At 38.2% G+C, this 14,640-nt stretch overlaps 1 protein-coding gene across 5 annotated transcripts in view; it reads right to left on the reverse strand.

Annotated features, from left to right (window-relative positions):
* Positions 1-8,610, reverse strand: part of FOLH1B (folate hydrolase 1B) — a 69,069-nt gene extending 60,459 nt beyond the window's left edge. For 2 of the 5 annotated variants that reach the window (XM_010384321.2, XM_010384319.2), the window contains exons 1-3: positions 8,235-8,544; positions 6,607-6,703; positions 5,900-6,005 (exon numbers count right to left, since the gene is read on the reverse strand). In XM_010384321.2, coding sequence (XP_010382623.1) covers positions 5,900-6,005; positions 6,607-6,679 — 179 coding nt within the window. In that variant the 5' untranslated portion in view covers positions 6,680-6,703; positions 8,235-8,544. Of the gene's footprint in view, positions 1-5,899; positions 6,006-6,606; positions 6,704-8,234 lie in introns of all 5 variants that reach the window. The other 3 variants (XM_010384322.2, XM_010384320.2, XM_010384318.2) reach the window with 2 other exon arrangements.
* Positions 8,611-14,640: the final 6,030 nt, after the last annotated feature.

The raw sequence follows: 14,640 nt of genomic DNA on the forward strand, positions 1-14,640 counted from the left end.
CAAATCAACAAAATAAAGCAGAGTTACACAAAAATACTTTGAAATGTGATATGTTAAAACATTAAAGTAGTACTATTATTGCATGAAATAGATTTTCAAAGTCTGCTTTGAAATTTTTATGTTCTAATTTGTACTAAATCAAGAGAAAAATTGGAGAAATTGATCTTTGTATCATTATGCGTAATCCTATGACTATAACCTCATATGGTAGATTAATAAAGTGTCATATTCTTTCTTAAGACCTATACTTCTTGGAACTTACATGGAATTCTCTGTCTATATCACTGTGTAAATTATTGAAACAGACAAAAATATTTTATCCCAAAGACCAAGGTGTGACGTGGCAAGAATTACTAATAATTACATTTATTTAAATAGTGAGAATTATAGACAAGCGATAAACTTTTTGACTAGCAACCATTTATAAAGTATCTTCATCAAAGAATAATCTGAACATACTGACACAAGTTCAAAATGAATCTCTTGCACTTCATCTATAATACAGAGTAACACACTTAAAATCAATGACAATAATTAATCTGAAGAGTAATATCTTTAACAAAGAAATTATGTGGCCAAAATTTGGCTACCAGGAATATTTTCAGTAGACTAATTTCTCATTTAATATATTTAGAGTCTGGTGCTTTTGATTGTTTTAAATTTCTCCCTCCTGGGAAATTTCTTGTTTCCCTGAAGAGCTCATTGGTTAGTATTTTTAACTTAAGCCCTTAAATATGTGACAAGATATTATGTAGCATGAAAATATGTGTGTGTATATATATATATATATATATATAGTTCATAAACTTTTGGAACTTCATAAATTTCTAGTTTTAAATATGTAGTTTTATAAAATCAACATAATTCCATCCTTATGATGATTTAAAAAAAAAACTAATAACGAACACGGCTATGATAATCCCAGTTTCAAGTTTCATTCTGACATGTGTTTTAATTTTTTTCATTTGGGGAATCAACAATGAATTAAAGTAACTCAATTTTTTAAAACTGGAATTTCCTGTAACTTATTTACTTTAATAATTATATTAAAGTTATTTAAATAGTATTTATAAAAATAGTATTAAAATCCTCATTTGGTAAATGTTTAGGGGCAAACTATCTTACACAGAATTTCTAATATGGAAAATATTGTAACAAAAAGAGCACAAACACAAGAGGCAGCTAAGGAGTCTCTATCCCTTATCAGTGAGCACCTGCAGGGAAAACAGAAAAACAGCCAACATGTCACTATTTTCTTGAATATTACAAAGATCACAAACTGCAATGTAACTAATGTAGGATGCAGATTTCCCCAAGTGCCAGCTATGCCTCTGTCCCTACAAGCAAAAGGAATTACTATGGGGAATCGTGAACCTACGCACAAAAAAGCGGGAGAAAATCATTATAAGGCTATGCTACTGTAAGTGAATTTTTCTGTAACAGTCTTGTCACTACCAACTAGGAAACAACATTTTGCTGTTATCAGGGTTGGGACTTACTCATTTGAACAAAACACGTCCTGGAAAACATTAGTACGAAAAAAAGATCCATTGCAAATACTAAATAAATTAATTAGCATAAATCCTGTAAGTGGTCTTATACAGGTGTTGTCATTAACTCAGTATGTAACCCCAGCTGTGTCTTGAGTTTCTCATCTATATATGGTGAGAACATCACTATCTCATTACTTCACAAAGACTTGAGGCTCAATTAGATTGTGTATTAAATAGCACTTCTCAATGATTTTAATCACTTGAGATGTTGTGTCATAAGTTGTTGAACCTACTAGAATATCAAATTTTGCAAAAAATAAATAAATAAATAAGAATAATAATAAAAAAATGCGAATTTACAGATTTTCCCAAATAACCAAATTCTGTTTATATATCACTGTAAGGCTGGGTTTAAATGTGTTTCTAGTATTGTCACATTATCTGAATTTTTTTTGCTTTTTTTTTTTTTTTTTTTTTTTGGTGAGAGGCGGAGTCTCATTCTGTTGCCAGGCTGGAATACAGTGGTGGAATCATAGCTCACTAAAACCTGGAACTCCAGCCTCCTGAGTAGACAGGACTACAGGCACATGCCACCATGCCCAGATAATTTAAAAAAATATTTTGTAGAGACAGAATCTCGTTATGTTGTCCAGGCTGGTCTCAAACTCCTGAACTTAAGGAATCTGCCTGCCTTGTCCTCCCAAAGGGCTGGAATTACATGGGTGAGCCACGATGCCCGACTACATTTTCTCAGTTCTTAAAGAGAGCTACTGTTATTTCTGTTTCAGTACATTTCATCTTGTTTACAAATAATTTGGCAATGTTTCCAAGAGTTAAAGATGACTTGAAGGCATTTAGTAAAAGGTGGAATTAGCTAAGCATGGTGGCATGTGCCTGTAGTGCTACCTGCTAGGGAGGCTGGAGCTCCAAGCTGCAGTGAGCTATGATTGTGCCACTGTACTCCAGCCTGGCAACAGAGTGAGACCCTGTCTGAAAAATAATAACAATAATAATAATAATAATTGAGATATGTGACAAGACAATACTTGGAACATATTTAAACCAGTCTGACAGAGATCTATCTACTAATGGATTTTCGCTATTCTGGAAAATGTGTAAATTCTTATTCTTACCTTTTTTTTTTTTAACACAATTTGATATTCTAGTATCAATAAATGACTTGTGACACACATCTCAAGTGATGAAAAAATTGAGAAGTATAGTTTAATATGTGATTTCATTGGGCCTATATATCTGTATTCAAATACAGACCAGTAAAATTCTGAGACCAAAAGTCTAAAACACGTTTTAAAACAATCTTATCTTGCAAAACAAGGTGGAAAAGGAAAAATTCCTCTAGAGATGCAAAATGGTAAACAGATCTGTGAATTCAACTGGGTGTTTTCAAAGAAGGGAAAACACATACAACCCTGTATCTCAAGGCAGAATGAAAAAAAAAAAAAAAAAAACTGCTCCTAATTAATCCTTCCATTCACTACTGAGGCAGATATTTCAGAGACAGTGGGGGCTTTTACGAGCAGAACAAAGGATTATAAAGAGGGACAAGATGGAAGGTCAGAGGCTTTAATAGTCCCTGACCCATGGGTATATTTTAATTAAAAGCTCTCTGATGGACAAATGGCAAATTGGAAATCTAGAGAGTTTAGGAGGCTTCGAAGATTCTGTGGTCCTTGGAGGAATGAGAGGGAATTCTTTCAATTTCTTTATTTTGTGTGTTTATGCTGAATATCCTCCGGGTAGAGGAGCTTGGTTAGGGACATGGAGAATAAACAAGAAGCTGAGTGCTTAATCTTGCTTGACGGTCCAAAAAGAGAAATAAAGAAAGGCATTTATTTTTCTTCTTTGTTGGTCAATCTATGTCACAAGTTAGTGTTACAGGTAGTTAGACAGGAGCAAGGCAGGAGAGGTCTCTCCCCTGGACCCACTAGAATGTCAGGTGATTGTTCGGTTCAGCAATTATCGCATTGTGTTGCTCGGTTCAATAATTATCGCATTGTCTCTAAAAATGATTCAGCAGTGCCAGGGAGAGGCCAGTTCTTGATGATCCCCACCAGTTAACACCAAACTGTTAATTGAATGCAGACTCCAGGGAGAAGCAACTTCCTGGGCATGAGTGTTAGAGACAAAAATGATATAGTATAATCTTCCGGGTACACTCCATCAGAAAAAGGAAGAGAGCCTCAGATGGACCTGTGTATACTTTCCTACACACATTGCGGGTGCTCACTTCCCAAGGGTTAGCAGGGCTCTGCACATGAGGGCAGCCCAACCTAAGGGAAGAATCATGGGAAAGAGGCAAGCTTAAAAAAGTCCTAGGATCACAGTTAAGTGGGGCACTTGCCCTCTCACCTTCATGTGCCTGCTTGGCTCTCTTCCAAGCGTACCTTCCTTTCTTTCTTGTTGTAAGACCTTTTAAAATAAACTTCCATTCCTGCTCTGGAACTTGCCTCAGTCTCTTTTTCTGCTTTTGCCCCCAGCTGAATTCCTTCTTCTGAAGAAGCAAGGACTGAAGTTGCTACCGACTTTATGGATAGGCTACCGGTAAATTGGAGTAACTTGCATCTCTTCCACCACTAACATTGGGAAAGGAAGAAAGCTGGAACAGCAGCTCTGTCCAGGAGTAAAGACCATACCTTGCCAGACCTCCACTTTTATTATACCTACTATACATTATTATAGTGGAAAAAGTGCAACAGGCAGAGGAGGGGTTTCCACAAAGATAAAGAAGTTCGAGCTTCAGAGTCTCACATTTAAAAGGTCCTTTCAAAGACCTCAGAGTTATCCTATCAATTTTTATTTATACTTTTAATTCTGCTGTAATTAATACAAATACATATGTGTTTGTATGATTAAATGTGTGCACATCTACGCACACCTATGTGTATGTGTGTAAAATGGTCTTTTAGAATTACAACCTTTATTCACCAGGGAATCCTGCAATCATTAGAAGGACTTCAAGTATTTTTTGACACATGAGCTAAGTCAATTTGTAAAAATTCACAAAAGGATCTCATGCTTTGAAAAAAACAAGTATTCTGGGCTGGGTGCAGGGGCTCACACTGGTAATCCCAGCACTTTGGGAAGCCAAGGCGGGCAGATCATCTGAAGTCGAGAGTTTGAGACCAGCTTGACCAACATGGAGAAACCCCATCTCTACTAAAAATACAAAATTAGCTGGGTGTGGTGGGACATGCCTGTAATCCTAACTACTCAGGAGGCTGAGGCAGGAGAATCACTTGAATCTCGGAGACGGAGGTTGCAGTTTGCTGAGATCACGCCATTGCACTCCAGCCTGGGCAACAAGACCAAAACTCCGTCAGGAAAGAAAGAGAGAAAGACAGAAAGAAAGAGAGAAAAAAAGAAAGAAAGAAAGAAAGAAAGAAAGAAAGAAAGAAAGAAAGAAAGAAAGAAAGAAAGAAAGAAAGAAAGAAAGAAAGAAAGGAAGAAAGGAAGAAAGGAAGAAAGGAAGAAAGGAAGAAAGGAAGAAAGGAAGAAAGGAAGAAAGGAAGAAAGGAAGAAAGGAAGAAAGGAAGAAAGGAAGAAAGGAAGAAAGAAAGAAAAGTATTCTAATCAATTATATATAGTAATTCTATATAAGTATTTTCTTTTCGGTTGCTTTTTCAATTTACTTATTTATCTCTTTTGTTCTACACTGGAAATAGCTATTTCAGGAAGTAGGGAGATGGCTTTTAAAATATGCCAAATATATGCCCTTTGACTTCATTCATATCATAATAAGATCATTATTCCCATTTTACAGATGTGGAAAAGAGAGCTCAGAAAGGTTAAGTATTCATCCAAAGTATCAATAGGCAAAGATGGAGTTCAAACTCAATTCTAACTCAAAGTCCTTTTTTTTTTTTAACTGAAATGCACTATCTTTCTCTAAAGCATGAATCAGCAAACTAGGTTCCACTGGCCAAATCTGGCCCACTAACTGTTTCTGTATAGTCCATAAGCTAAGAATAGTCTTTATATTTTAAATCGGTTTTAAAAATAATAATATTTTTGACACATCAATTATATGAAATCCAAATTTCAGTGCCTATAAGGAAAGTTTTATCAGAACTGACAAACTGTTTATGTATTTTCTATGACTTCTTTTGTGCTGCAATAGCAGAGCTGACTAGCTGTGACACAGATCAGCTGGCCTACAAAGGCTGGCCCTTTCACAGAAAAAGTTTGCTGACTCCTGCTCTAAACCTCTGCAATGACAAACTTTAGCTGAAAGTATAGTCCTCCTCAGATGAAATGTGATACAAGATCTTTAATAAATAAAACTTTAAGGAAAAAAGGCCAGTTCCTCTATATAAAATATTGGACCAAAACAGAATGATAAATTTTTCTAACAACTTGTCCATATAAACTTTCGAGAAAGTGCTTACTGTAAGAACTTCTTGATGTTCTCAGCTTTCAGTTCATCCAAAAATGCTTTCATATTATGCTTTGGAGTAATGTTAGTAGCTTCACTGGAGGATTTTATAAACCATCCTGAAAAATACATCCAAAAATAGGCATGAGATATGAGCCTATAGAAAGGATTTATTATTCATTATTGTTGTATGTATCATTTGTAAAACACAAATTATCAACATTACTTCTGACATTGAGGTTTTCCTGAAATTTAATTTCTCTTGCTTACTTTCACTGAAAAACAAATCATGCAAACAGATTTTTAAGTTACAAACCAAATGAAAAATATTTTTTATCTAACATCAATGATAGGTATTGCTGTTGTTCTAAGAAATGTTTTATGAGATAATGAGTACCAAAATAAAATGACATTAATGTTTCAACAAATGGGTATGAACAAGATCTTCTGAAAATGAAGGCAAAAAGGAGATCCACCTACCTTCATAAAGCTTCTATCTTCCTCTGCTGACTCAGAATAAGCATTTGATACATTTTTATTGATGAATTAACCATGAATATATTTCAAATATATAAATTATTTCCAAGTGTTGAAGGCAATTCAGACTTCTAATTTTCCCTGTTTCTGAAACTACGACAAACTGCTGTGAGAGTTTGTGTTTCCAGTGAAGTAGGCTTGAGAAATCCAAGTTCAGACAGCTACAATGAAACTACAATTTACCCAACCTCTCTGCCAGACATCCAGTGCATGCATAAGCAGCCAGAAGCAATGGATAGCTAGATCCTGCAATCATTAGACCTTACAGTTGGCTTTTAACCTAAAGGAGATAAGGCAATATTCCAGGGTTTATTTAGAGAAATTACAGGATCTGGGAATAAAATAGTTACAAAATTAGCACCCAACCAGCTTTCATGGAGCTTTCCAATTATAATTATGCTAGTTCTTAATCGCATGCATACAAATGGACATGCATATACACATGCATATTAAAATACATGATTGGACACAAACGGAAATAAGATTCCACCTGTGCATAAAACAAAAAGACTTGGATTAGAGTGAGGGATCAAGAAACAACACACTGAGGATGAGATGCTTAAACTGAGATCTGAAAAATGAACACGATAAAGAGAATGGAGGCCTGTAGCGGGAGGGGAGAGCAGAGAATCCTAGGGGGTGCGGGGCGGGCATCAATAAAGAACTCTTCTGTGTCAGCCAATGAGCAGGGAATACAGGGACGGAAGTGAGGGCAATACCAGGAAGAGTAAAATCCTTTTAAGAGATGAAGAATGTTATGAGCACAGTGTGTGGTTTAAAAATCTTTTAACAACCCCAAGGTGAAGCTGGTGGAAGAGATTGAATTTGTTTAAACCCATCTGGTCCATGCCCTGTTCTTCTAAATCCTAAAAGAGGGTCAAGAATTCCGAGCAGGAGTGAACTACCTGATGATACCTTAGATTAGTCCTGTGCATTAAGGTCCAATGAGGAGCATCTTGGTAAAAGAAGAAATAAAGTGGCGAAAATCCCAGTACTGTGCTAGGAGATTTACGTGCTATATTCTTTACTATTATCAATAATTTACAGATAATGTTATCCTCATCATTAAATAGGGAAACTAATGCTGAGAGGGACCCGGTAACTTGTTCAAGGTCACTAAGAAGGGGCAAAGTCAAAATTGGAATTTAATAAGAGTCTGAGCTCGCCTGTGCTGTTATGCTTTTTTTTTTTTTTTTTTTTAGAAAGTAGGATTAAGTCTGCAAATCAGTACACAGGAAAAACCGCAAAAGACCTGCTGGTAGAGATCTGTCCGGATCGCTGACCTGGTTCACACAGTTCCCAAACTTGCCTCTGTTACTTCCAAGGAAGAAAGAATGCACTGAGAGAAAAAAAAAAAACCAACTTCCTTTGCAGCAATGTCCTGAATTCTACCGTACACCTGAAACAGTACGACCCGGTAAAAACCTTAAACAAGTCTTGGTGCACAGCTCCCTGGGCGGCCTGGTTCAATAGCCCTCAGAGGTTGGCGCTCGTCCTAAACCCTTAAAAGTGCCTTGTCTTGCAGGGTTCCAGCACGTGGAACCTTCCTACGCCCAGTTTCAGGTTCCTTCTGTCCTACCTTCAACCTGAGTGACTGTCCTACAAGCAGCTTGTCTAGAACTCAGCCCTGCACCGTTCCCAGCTACCCTCCTCCTAACTCGAGGGGTGCTCACCCCACATTACCCCGACCTTAATCGCCGCCCCTGGGGAAGACCAGCAACTGGACCCCACTCCGCAGCCGACCCGCGAGTGCCGGCACCGCAGCACCACAGGGAAGACTCCGAGGTTTGCTCGGCGAGGGGCGCCCCTACCGAAGAGGAAGCCGAGGAGAAAGAAGCCACCCGCCAGCACCAGTGCCCCAGCGCACAGCCAGCGCGGGCGGCGCGCGGTGGCCACAGCCGAGTCGGTTTCGTGCAGGAGATTCCACATCTTAGCGCGAGCAGAGCCGGCCTCCTGGGACCCGGCGCCTGTGCTACTGCTCCACTGCGCGCCCTCCGCCCACCACGGCGGGGTAAAGTCTCTCTCACACTAATGTCCTCGCTTATCAGCCCTGGAGGCTGGAATTCGCTCCCAACCCCGGGGTTCAGTTACTCCCCGGGAGCAGTGTTTCTAGAGTGCGCTGAACCAATCGGAGCGCTAGAGAGGCAACATCTGCCTTCAGGAGAAGGAAACCCGGCCCCTTTTGAGAGGCGCCTAAAAAACAACAACAACAACAACAACAAAACTTTCTTGGAAAATGTACAGCTCTTGCTTAAAAATGAGAGGAAGAAAGAGAGACTCTCCTCTCTCCACTCCTATAATTATGAGGAACTTTTATCCTGCTCTGACATTCTGTAAAATCTTTACAATACTCTACTGAATAAAAGTAGAGCAGAAAAAGCCTCGCTTTTTTCTATAGTGAGGGATGGTTGTCATCAGCGTAAATCACCACCACGCCCTCTTTCCCAATGACTATTATTGTTGTTAATAAATATGTAGGGTATTATCTTCCACTTACATTACAAAACAATTTTTTAAAGAAACAGGCTGGGCGTGGTGGCTCACCTGTAATCCCAGCACTTTGGGAGGCCGAGACGGGCAGATCACAAGGTCAAGAGATCGAGACCATCCTGCTCAACATGGTGAAACCCCGTCTCTACTAAAAATAAGAAAATTAGCTGGACGTGGTGGCGGGCGCCTGTAGTCCCAGCTGCTCAGGATGCTGAGGCAGAAGAATCGCTTGAACCCAGGAGGCGGAGGTTGCAGTGAGCCGAGATCGCGCCACTGCACTTCAGCCTGGCGATAGAGTGAGATTCTGTTAAAAAAAAAAAAAAAAGAAAGAAAGAAAGAAATAGAGAGAGAGAGAGGAAGGGAGGGAGGAAGGAAGGAAAGAAGGAAGGAAGGAAGGAACTTTATTTTCATATCCCAGTTATGTCTGGCTACTGTCTTACGTAATAGACATAAAATCAATCTTGGTTGAATTAACCAGATAAATCAATCATACAAAATTCTATCCCTGCCATAAATTCTTAATAATAATAATGATATTTCGAGGGAGAGACTAACTACATGCTTTTTAAAATAAACTGTGTTCTTATAATCCGTCAGAGAATCCGTGAATTGACTAGGAGTACTTTATGGAAGCACTGCTTTTAACAGAACCATGAGCTACAGGTAGAATTTGACCCAGTGGAGATGAGAAGAAACACTAGGGCCGGGGGCCAGCTGAGTAGGCAAAGGAAGAAAACTCGAGGTATATTCAAGGAATAGCAAACAGTTTGCTTTGAGAAAGGGAGAGCACGCTATGAGTTAAGTGGAGAAAGATGGGATAGATTGTACAGTCTTGGGTCCTGCGATGAAGACTTTCTGAGCAAAGTGAAAAATTAGGGAAAATTAATTTGTCAATGAACCATGACAACTCCTAGATGACCTAGAGCAGGAAAGAAGGGAATTTCTTCATGTCTTTCTAACAAAATCCTGAATGTACTATCTCTTTCCTAATGTTCCTATTGTCAAATCTCGTCAGAGATAGCTAATAAGAGTGACTAATATTTAAAGAGCACTTATTATGAGTGATGCATGCTATGTATGTCACCTCATTTAGTCACCATTGGTACCCTGCAAGGTTTGTCCTATTACTCTTCCCGATTTACACTTGGTAAAACTGAAGTTTAGCAAGATTAGGTAAATCATTCCAAGTCACAAAGCTAAAACTTAATATGATGTCTGTCTTACTTTGTACCACTCTACAGCCTCTATTCAGCACATGATACCTTTATGGAGTCTGCTTGTGGCATTGGAGGGAACACTGGATTTGGAGCCAGAAGACTCTTAACAGACTTTGGACCTGGTCCTATCCAAGCTGTGTACCCTTGGGTGCTAAGTATTCAACTTACCAGAATATATCTCCTCATTTGTAAAACGTGGGATCACCCAGTAACATTACCCAGTACATTTGGTTAATGTGTTTTCTTTGAAGGTTAGATGTGATTATAAGTGAGCAAATTTCAGTTAAATATAAAAGTGATTTTTGAACAATAGAATTTCTTCAATTAATAATTGAATTAATAAGACACTATGGTGAAGAGGATATATTTGAAGAATTCAGACAACGAATGAACATCTGTCACATATTGTAAGCCTTGTGGAACTTACAGTTTAGTGGAAAAGATAAACCTTCAACAAGTAGTTAATAACCAATATACTGAGCATTTTCTATATGGTAGACACTATACTATGTGCTTTATATGCATTACTTCATTTAATTCTCATGACTTATCCTGAAATAATTTAAAATCTCTAACACATGATTATATAAACCACACTAGATTTTTCTGTTGCACCCTGTATTATTATTTACCTTTTACAGATAAGAAAACTGAGGTTTAGAGAAACTGATTAACTTTTGTGGAGTGCTAAGGAGTTAAAAGAAAAATGAAAAATGAGTTTAGCTGGCAGGAACAGAAACAGGGGTAGATGGGAATGAATGTTCCAAGAATAGGGTCAACTGCAAATGGTTCACTTAGCATCCTGTTACAAGCACCCAGCTCACAGCCCATCTGTACCCAACCATCCTGTCTGCAAACATTCAGCCTAAGGAGCACCCTTATAAAACTCCACTCTAGTCCCTGCCTCTTTGCAGACAACCTTCCTCTGCTGTCTGGCCAGTTGCTCCCTTGCAATGTGTCTCCCCTTTTCTCTGAATAAATATGTCTTTCTAAACCCATTACTGTCTTGGTATTAAGATAAACTTGTTTTACTATCTGCATGCCAGCCTCACACAGTTGTTGATCATGACAACTTTCTCAAGAAAACAATTGGCAGATGTTTGTTTTCTGAATCCCCCCAATAAGCATTAGGCCATACTATACTTCCTTCTTTAACTATTGGGAAAAGATTGAAGATGACTCTTCATGTCAGAATTTGTAGAAACAAACATGAATTAAATCAAAGTATTATATTCATCTATGAGGTGTGTTCTGGAAAAAGTTAAAATATTTTTAATTCCTCTTATTTCCAGCCTTTTACACATATTTGCCTTGAAAAATACTTAGTCAAGAAAAATCACTGGCTGCTTTCTTTCTTTATTAAATAAATTATTAAATAATAAATTTTAAAAATGTATTATTTAATAAATAAATTATTAGTCAAAATCTGGCTTTGTCACCTCAAACTCCTGGGCTCAAGCAATCCTCCCACCTCAGCCTGCCAAGTAGCAGAAGCTACAAACACCAGCCACCATGCCTTACTCATTTTAAAAAAATTTTTGTAGAGACAGGGTCTTGCCGTGTTGCCCAGGCTGATCGTGAACTGGTTACAAGCAATCCTCTTGTCTCAGCCTCCCTAAGCCCTGGGAATAAATACATGAGCCACTATACCCAGCCTCCTTGGCTACTCTGTGATCTGTAAATATAACATTCTTGAACTCTAAACTGCATGCTAAACAACACAGCTCTAGAAGATAAAAATTCTAACTTATTTCTCCAAGTAATTTGATTTTTTAAAAATTTCAATCTTTTTAAATTGGGAGTGATTACATAGGCATTTATATTTGTTGAATTATTTTTGTCATACGTTAAAAATATGTGCACTTTATTGTATATAAAGTATAAATTTTAAAATTGATTTAAACAAAAAGATAGGGCCATAGATAAATAAGAATGTTCCCTAATGGTTCATCTGAATTCTATCGCTTCAAAGTAATTAATTATCATTCTCCTTAAGCTAACTTTACCTAAAGTAGGGGAATATTTGCAGAGGGAACTCTGTAGACAAATTTCTTTGCTTTGGAATTTTGAAAAATAGAAAATGTAGTAATACTGTTCCCAATTTAATGATGAAGTGGAGTAATAACTGAACATATTTTAGGAAAAATTGCTTGTAATATTTAAATAAAATATATTTTTTCCTCTGTTAATTTTTATTACTGAAATAAAATACTTTTTTTTCTTTTTTGTTTTTTTGAAACGGAGTCTCGCTCTGTCGCCCAGGCTGGAGTGCAGTGGCCGGATCTCAGTTCACTGCAAGCTCTGCCTCCCAGGTTTACACCATTCTCCTGCCTCAGCCTCCAGAGTAGCTGGGACTACACGCGCCCGCCACCACGCCAGGCTAGTTTTTTTTTTTTTTTTTTTTTTTTTTTTTTTAGTAGAGACGGGGTTTCACTGTGTTAGCCAGGACGGTCTCGATCTCCTGACCTCATGATCTCCCCCTCTCAGCCTCCCAAAGTGCTGGGATTACAGGCTTGCCCCACCGCGCCCGGCCTTTTTTTTTTTTTTTTTTTTTTTTTTGAGATGGAGTCTTGCTCTGTTGCCCAGGCTGGAGTGCAGTGGCATGATCTCGGCTCACTGCAACCTCCGCCTCCCTGGTTCAAGCGATTCTCCTGCTTCAGCCTCCTGAGTAGCTGGGACTACAGGTGTGTGCCACCACACCAAGCTAATTTTTGTATTTTTAGTAGAGGCAGGGTTTCACCATGTTAGCCAGGATGGTCTTGATCTCCTTGACCTCGTCATCTGCCTGTCTCGGCCTCAGAAATTGCTGGGATTATGGGCGTGAGCCACCGCGCCTGGCCAAAACACTTATTTTTTGATGTATACAGAAGTATAAAAAGTAAGAAGCTCAAGTACTGTTGCGGGAAGTCAGGGACCCCCAACGGAAGGACCGGCTGAAGCCGCGGCAGAAGAACATAAATTGTGAAGATTTCATGACTTTTATTAGTTCCCCAAATTAATACTTTTATAATTTCTTACACCTGTCTTTACTGTAATCTCTGAACATAAATTGTGAAGATTTCATGGACACTTATCACTTCCCCAATGAATATCCTTGTGATTTCCTATGTCTGGCTCTACTTTAATCTCTTCATCCCATCATCTTCTTTGTAAGCTGAGGAGGATGAATGTCGCCTCAGGACCCCGTGACTGTGTCAACTGCACAAATTGTAGAGCATGTGTGTTTGAATATGAAAATTGGGCATCTTTAAAAAAGAACAAGATAACAGCCATGTTCAGGGAATAAGAGAGGTAACTTTGAACTGGCCGCCGGTGAGCCAGCCAGAACAGAGCTATATTCCTCCTCTTTCATAAGCAAATAGGAGAAATATCGCTGAATTCTTTTTCTCAGCAAGGAATATCCCTGAGAAAGAGAATGCACCCTGAAGGCAGGCCTATAGACAGCCCCTTTTCAGGTGTCCTGTCTTTTATGGTCCAAGCCCATGGGATGAAGGGATGAAATAAGCCCCGGTCTCCTATAGTGCTCCCAGGCTTATCAGGTGGGCAAAAATACCCACCTAATAAATTTTGGTCAGACAGGTTATCTGCTCTCAAACCCTGTTTCCTGATAAGATGTTATCAATGACAATGCGTGCTGGAAACTTCATTAGCAATTTTAATTTCACCTCATCCGGTGGTCCTGTTATCTCACCCTGCCTTGTGATATTTTATTGCCTTGTGAAGTATGTGATCTCTGTGACCCACACTCTATTCGTACACTCCCTCCCCTTTTGAAAATCGCTAATAAAAACTTGCTGGTTTTAGGGCTCAGGGAACATCACGGATGCTGCCGACATGTGATATCTCCCCCGGACACCCAGCTTTAAATTTCTCTCTTGTGCTCTTTGCCTTTATTTCTCAACCCAGCCAAGATACTTAGGAAATAGAAAAGAACCCATGTTAAACATCGGGAGCGGGTTCTCCTGATAAAGTACCATTTTATACCCCTCTGTCCTTTCCCTTAACATATCACCATCCAGATGTGAATACCATCAACATTTTGGTAGTAATTATTTGAGACATTTTTCTTCAAATACACACAATACTTCAAATGAAAAATGAAATCATGCTATGCCTTTATTTTTATTTTAAAAAAACTTTTAATTAACATATACATACATAAAATGTACAAGGTTTAAGTGTACAGCTTGATGAGTTTTTACAAAATGAACACACTGGTCATTCAGCATCAAGATCAAGAGATACAGTATCACCAGAACTCCACAAGCCCCAGTCACCTTTACATCACTATCTTTCATGCTGATGGATACCCACTATTCTCCTATTCTAATTTCTAACACTAATGTTTAGTTTTGCCTGTTTTGAAATTTCTGTAATTGGAATTAGGCAGCATTTATTTATTTATTTTGCCTGTACTTTATTTGTATTTATTCATATTTATTATTATTATACTTTAAATTCTAGGGTACATGTGCAGGTTTGTTACATATGTATACATGTGCCATGTTGG

The sequence above is a fragment of the Rhinopithecus roxellana genome, chromosome 15 (genome assembly GCF_007565055.1).
Source record: "Rhinopithecus roxellana isolate Shanxi Qingling chromosome 15, ASM756505v1, whole genome shotgun sequence".
Taxonomy (NCBI): Eukaryota; Metazoa; Chordata; class Mammalia; order Primates; family Cercopithecidae; genus Rhinopithecus; species Rhinopithecus roxellana.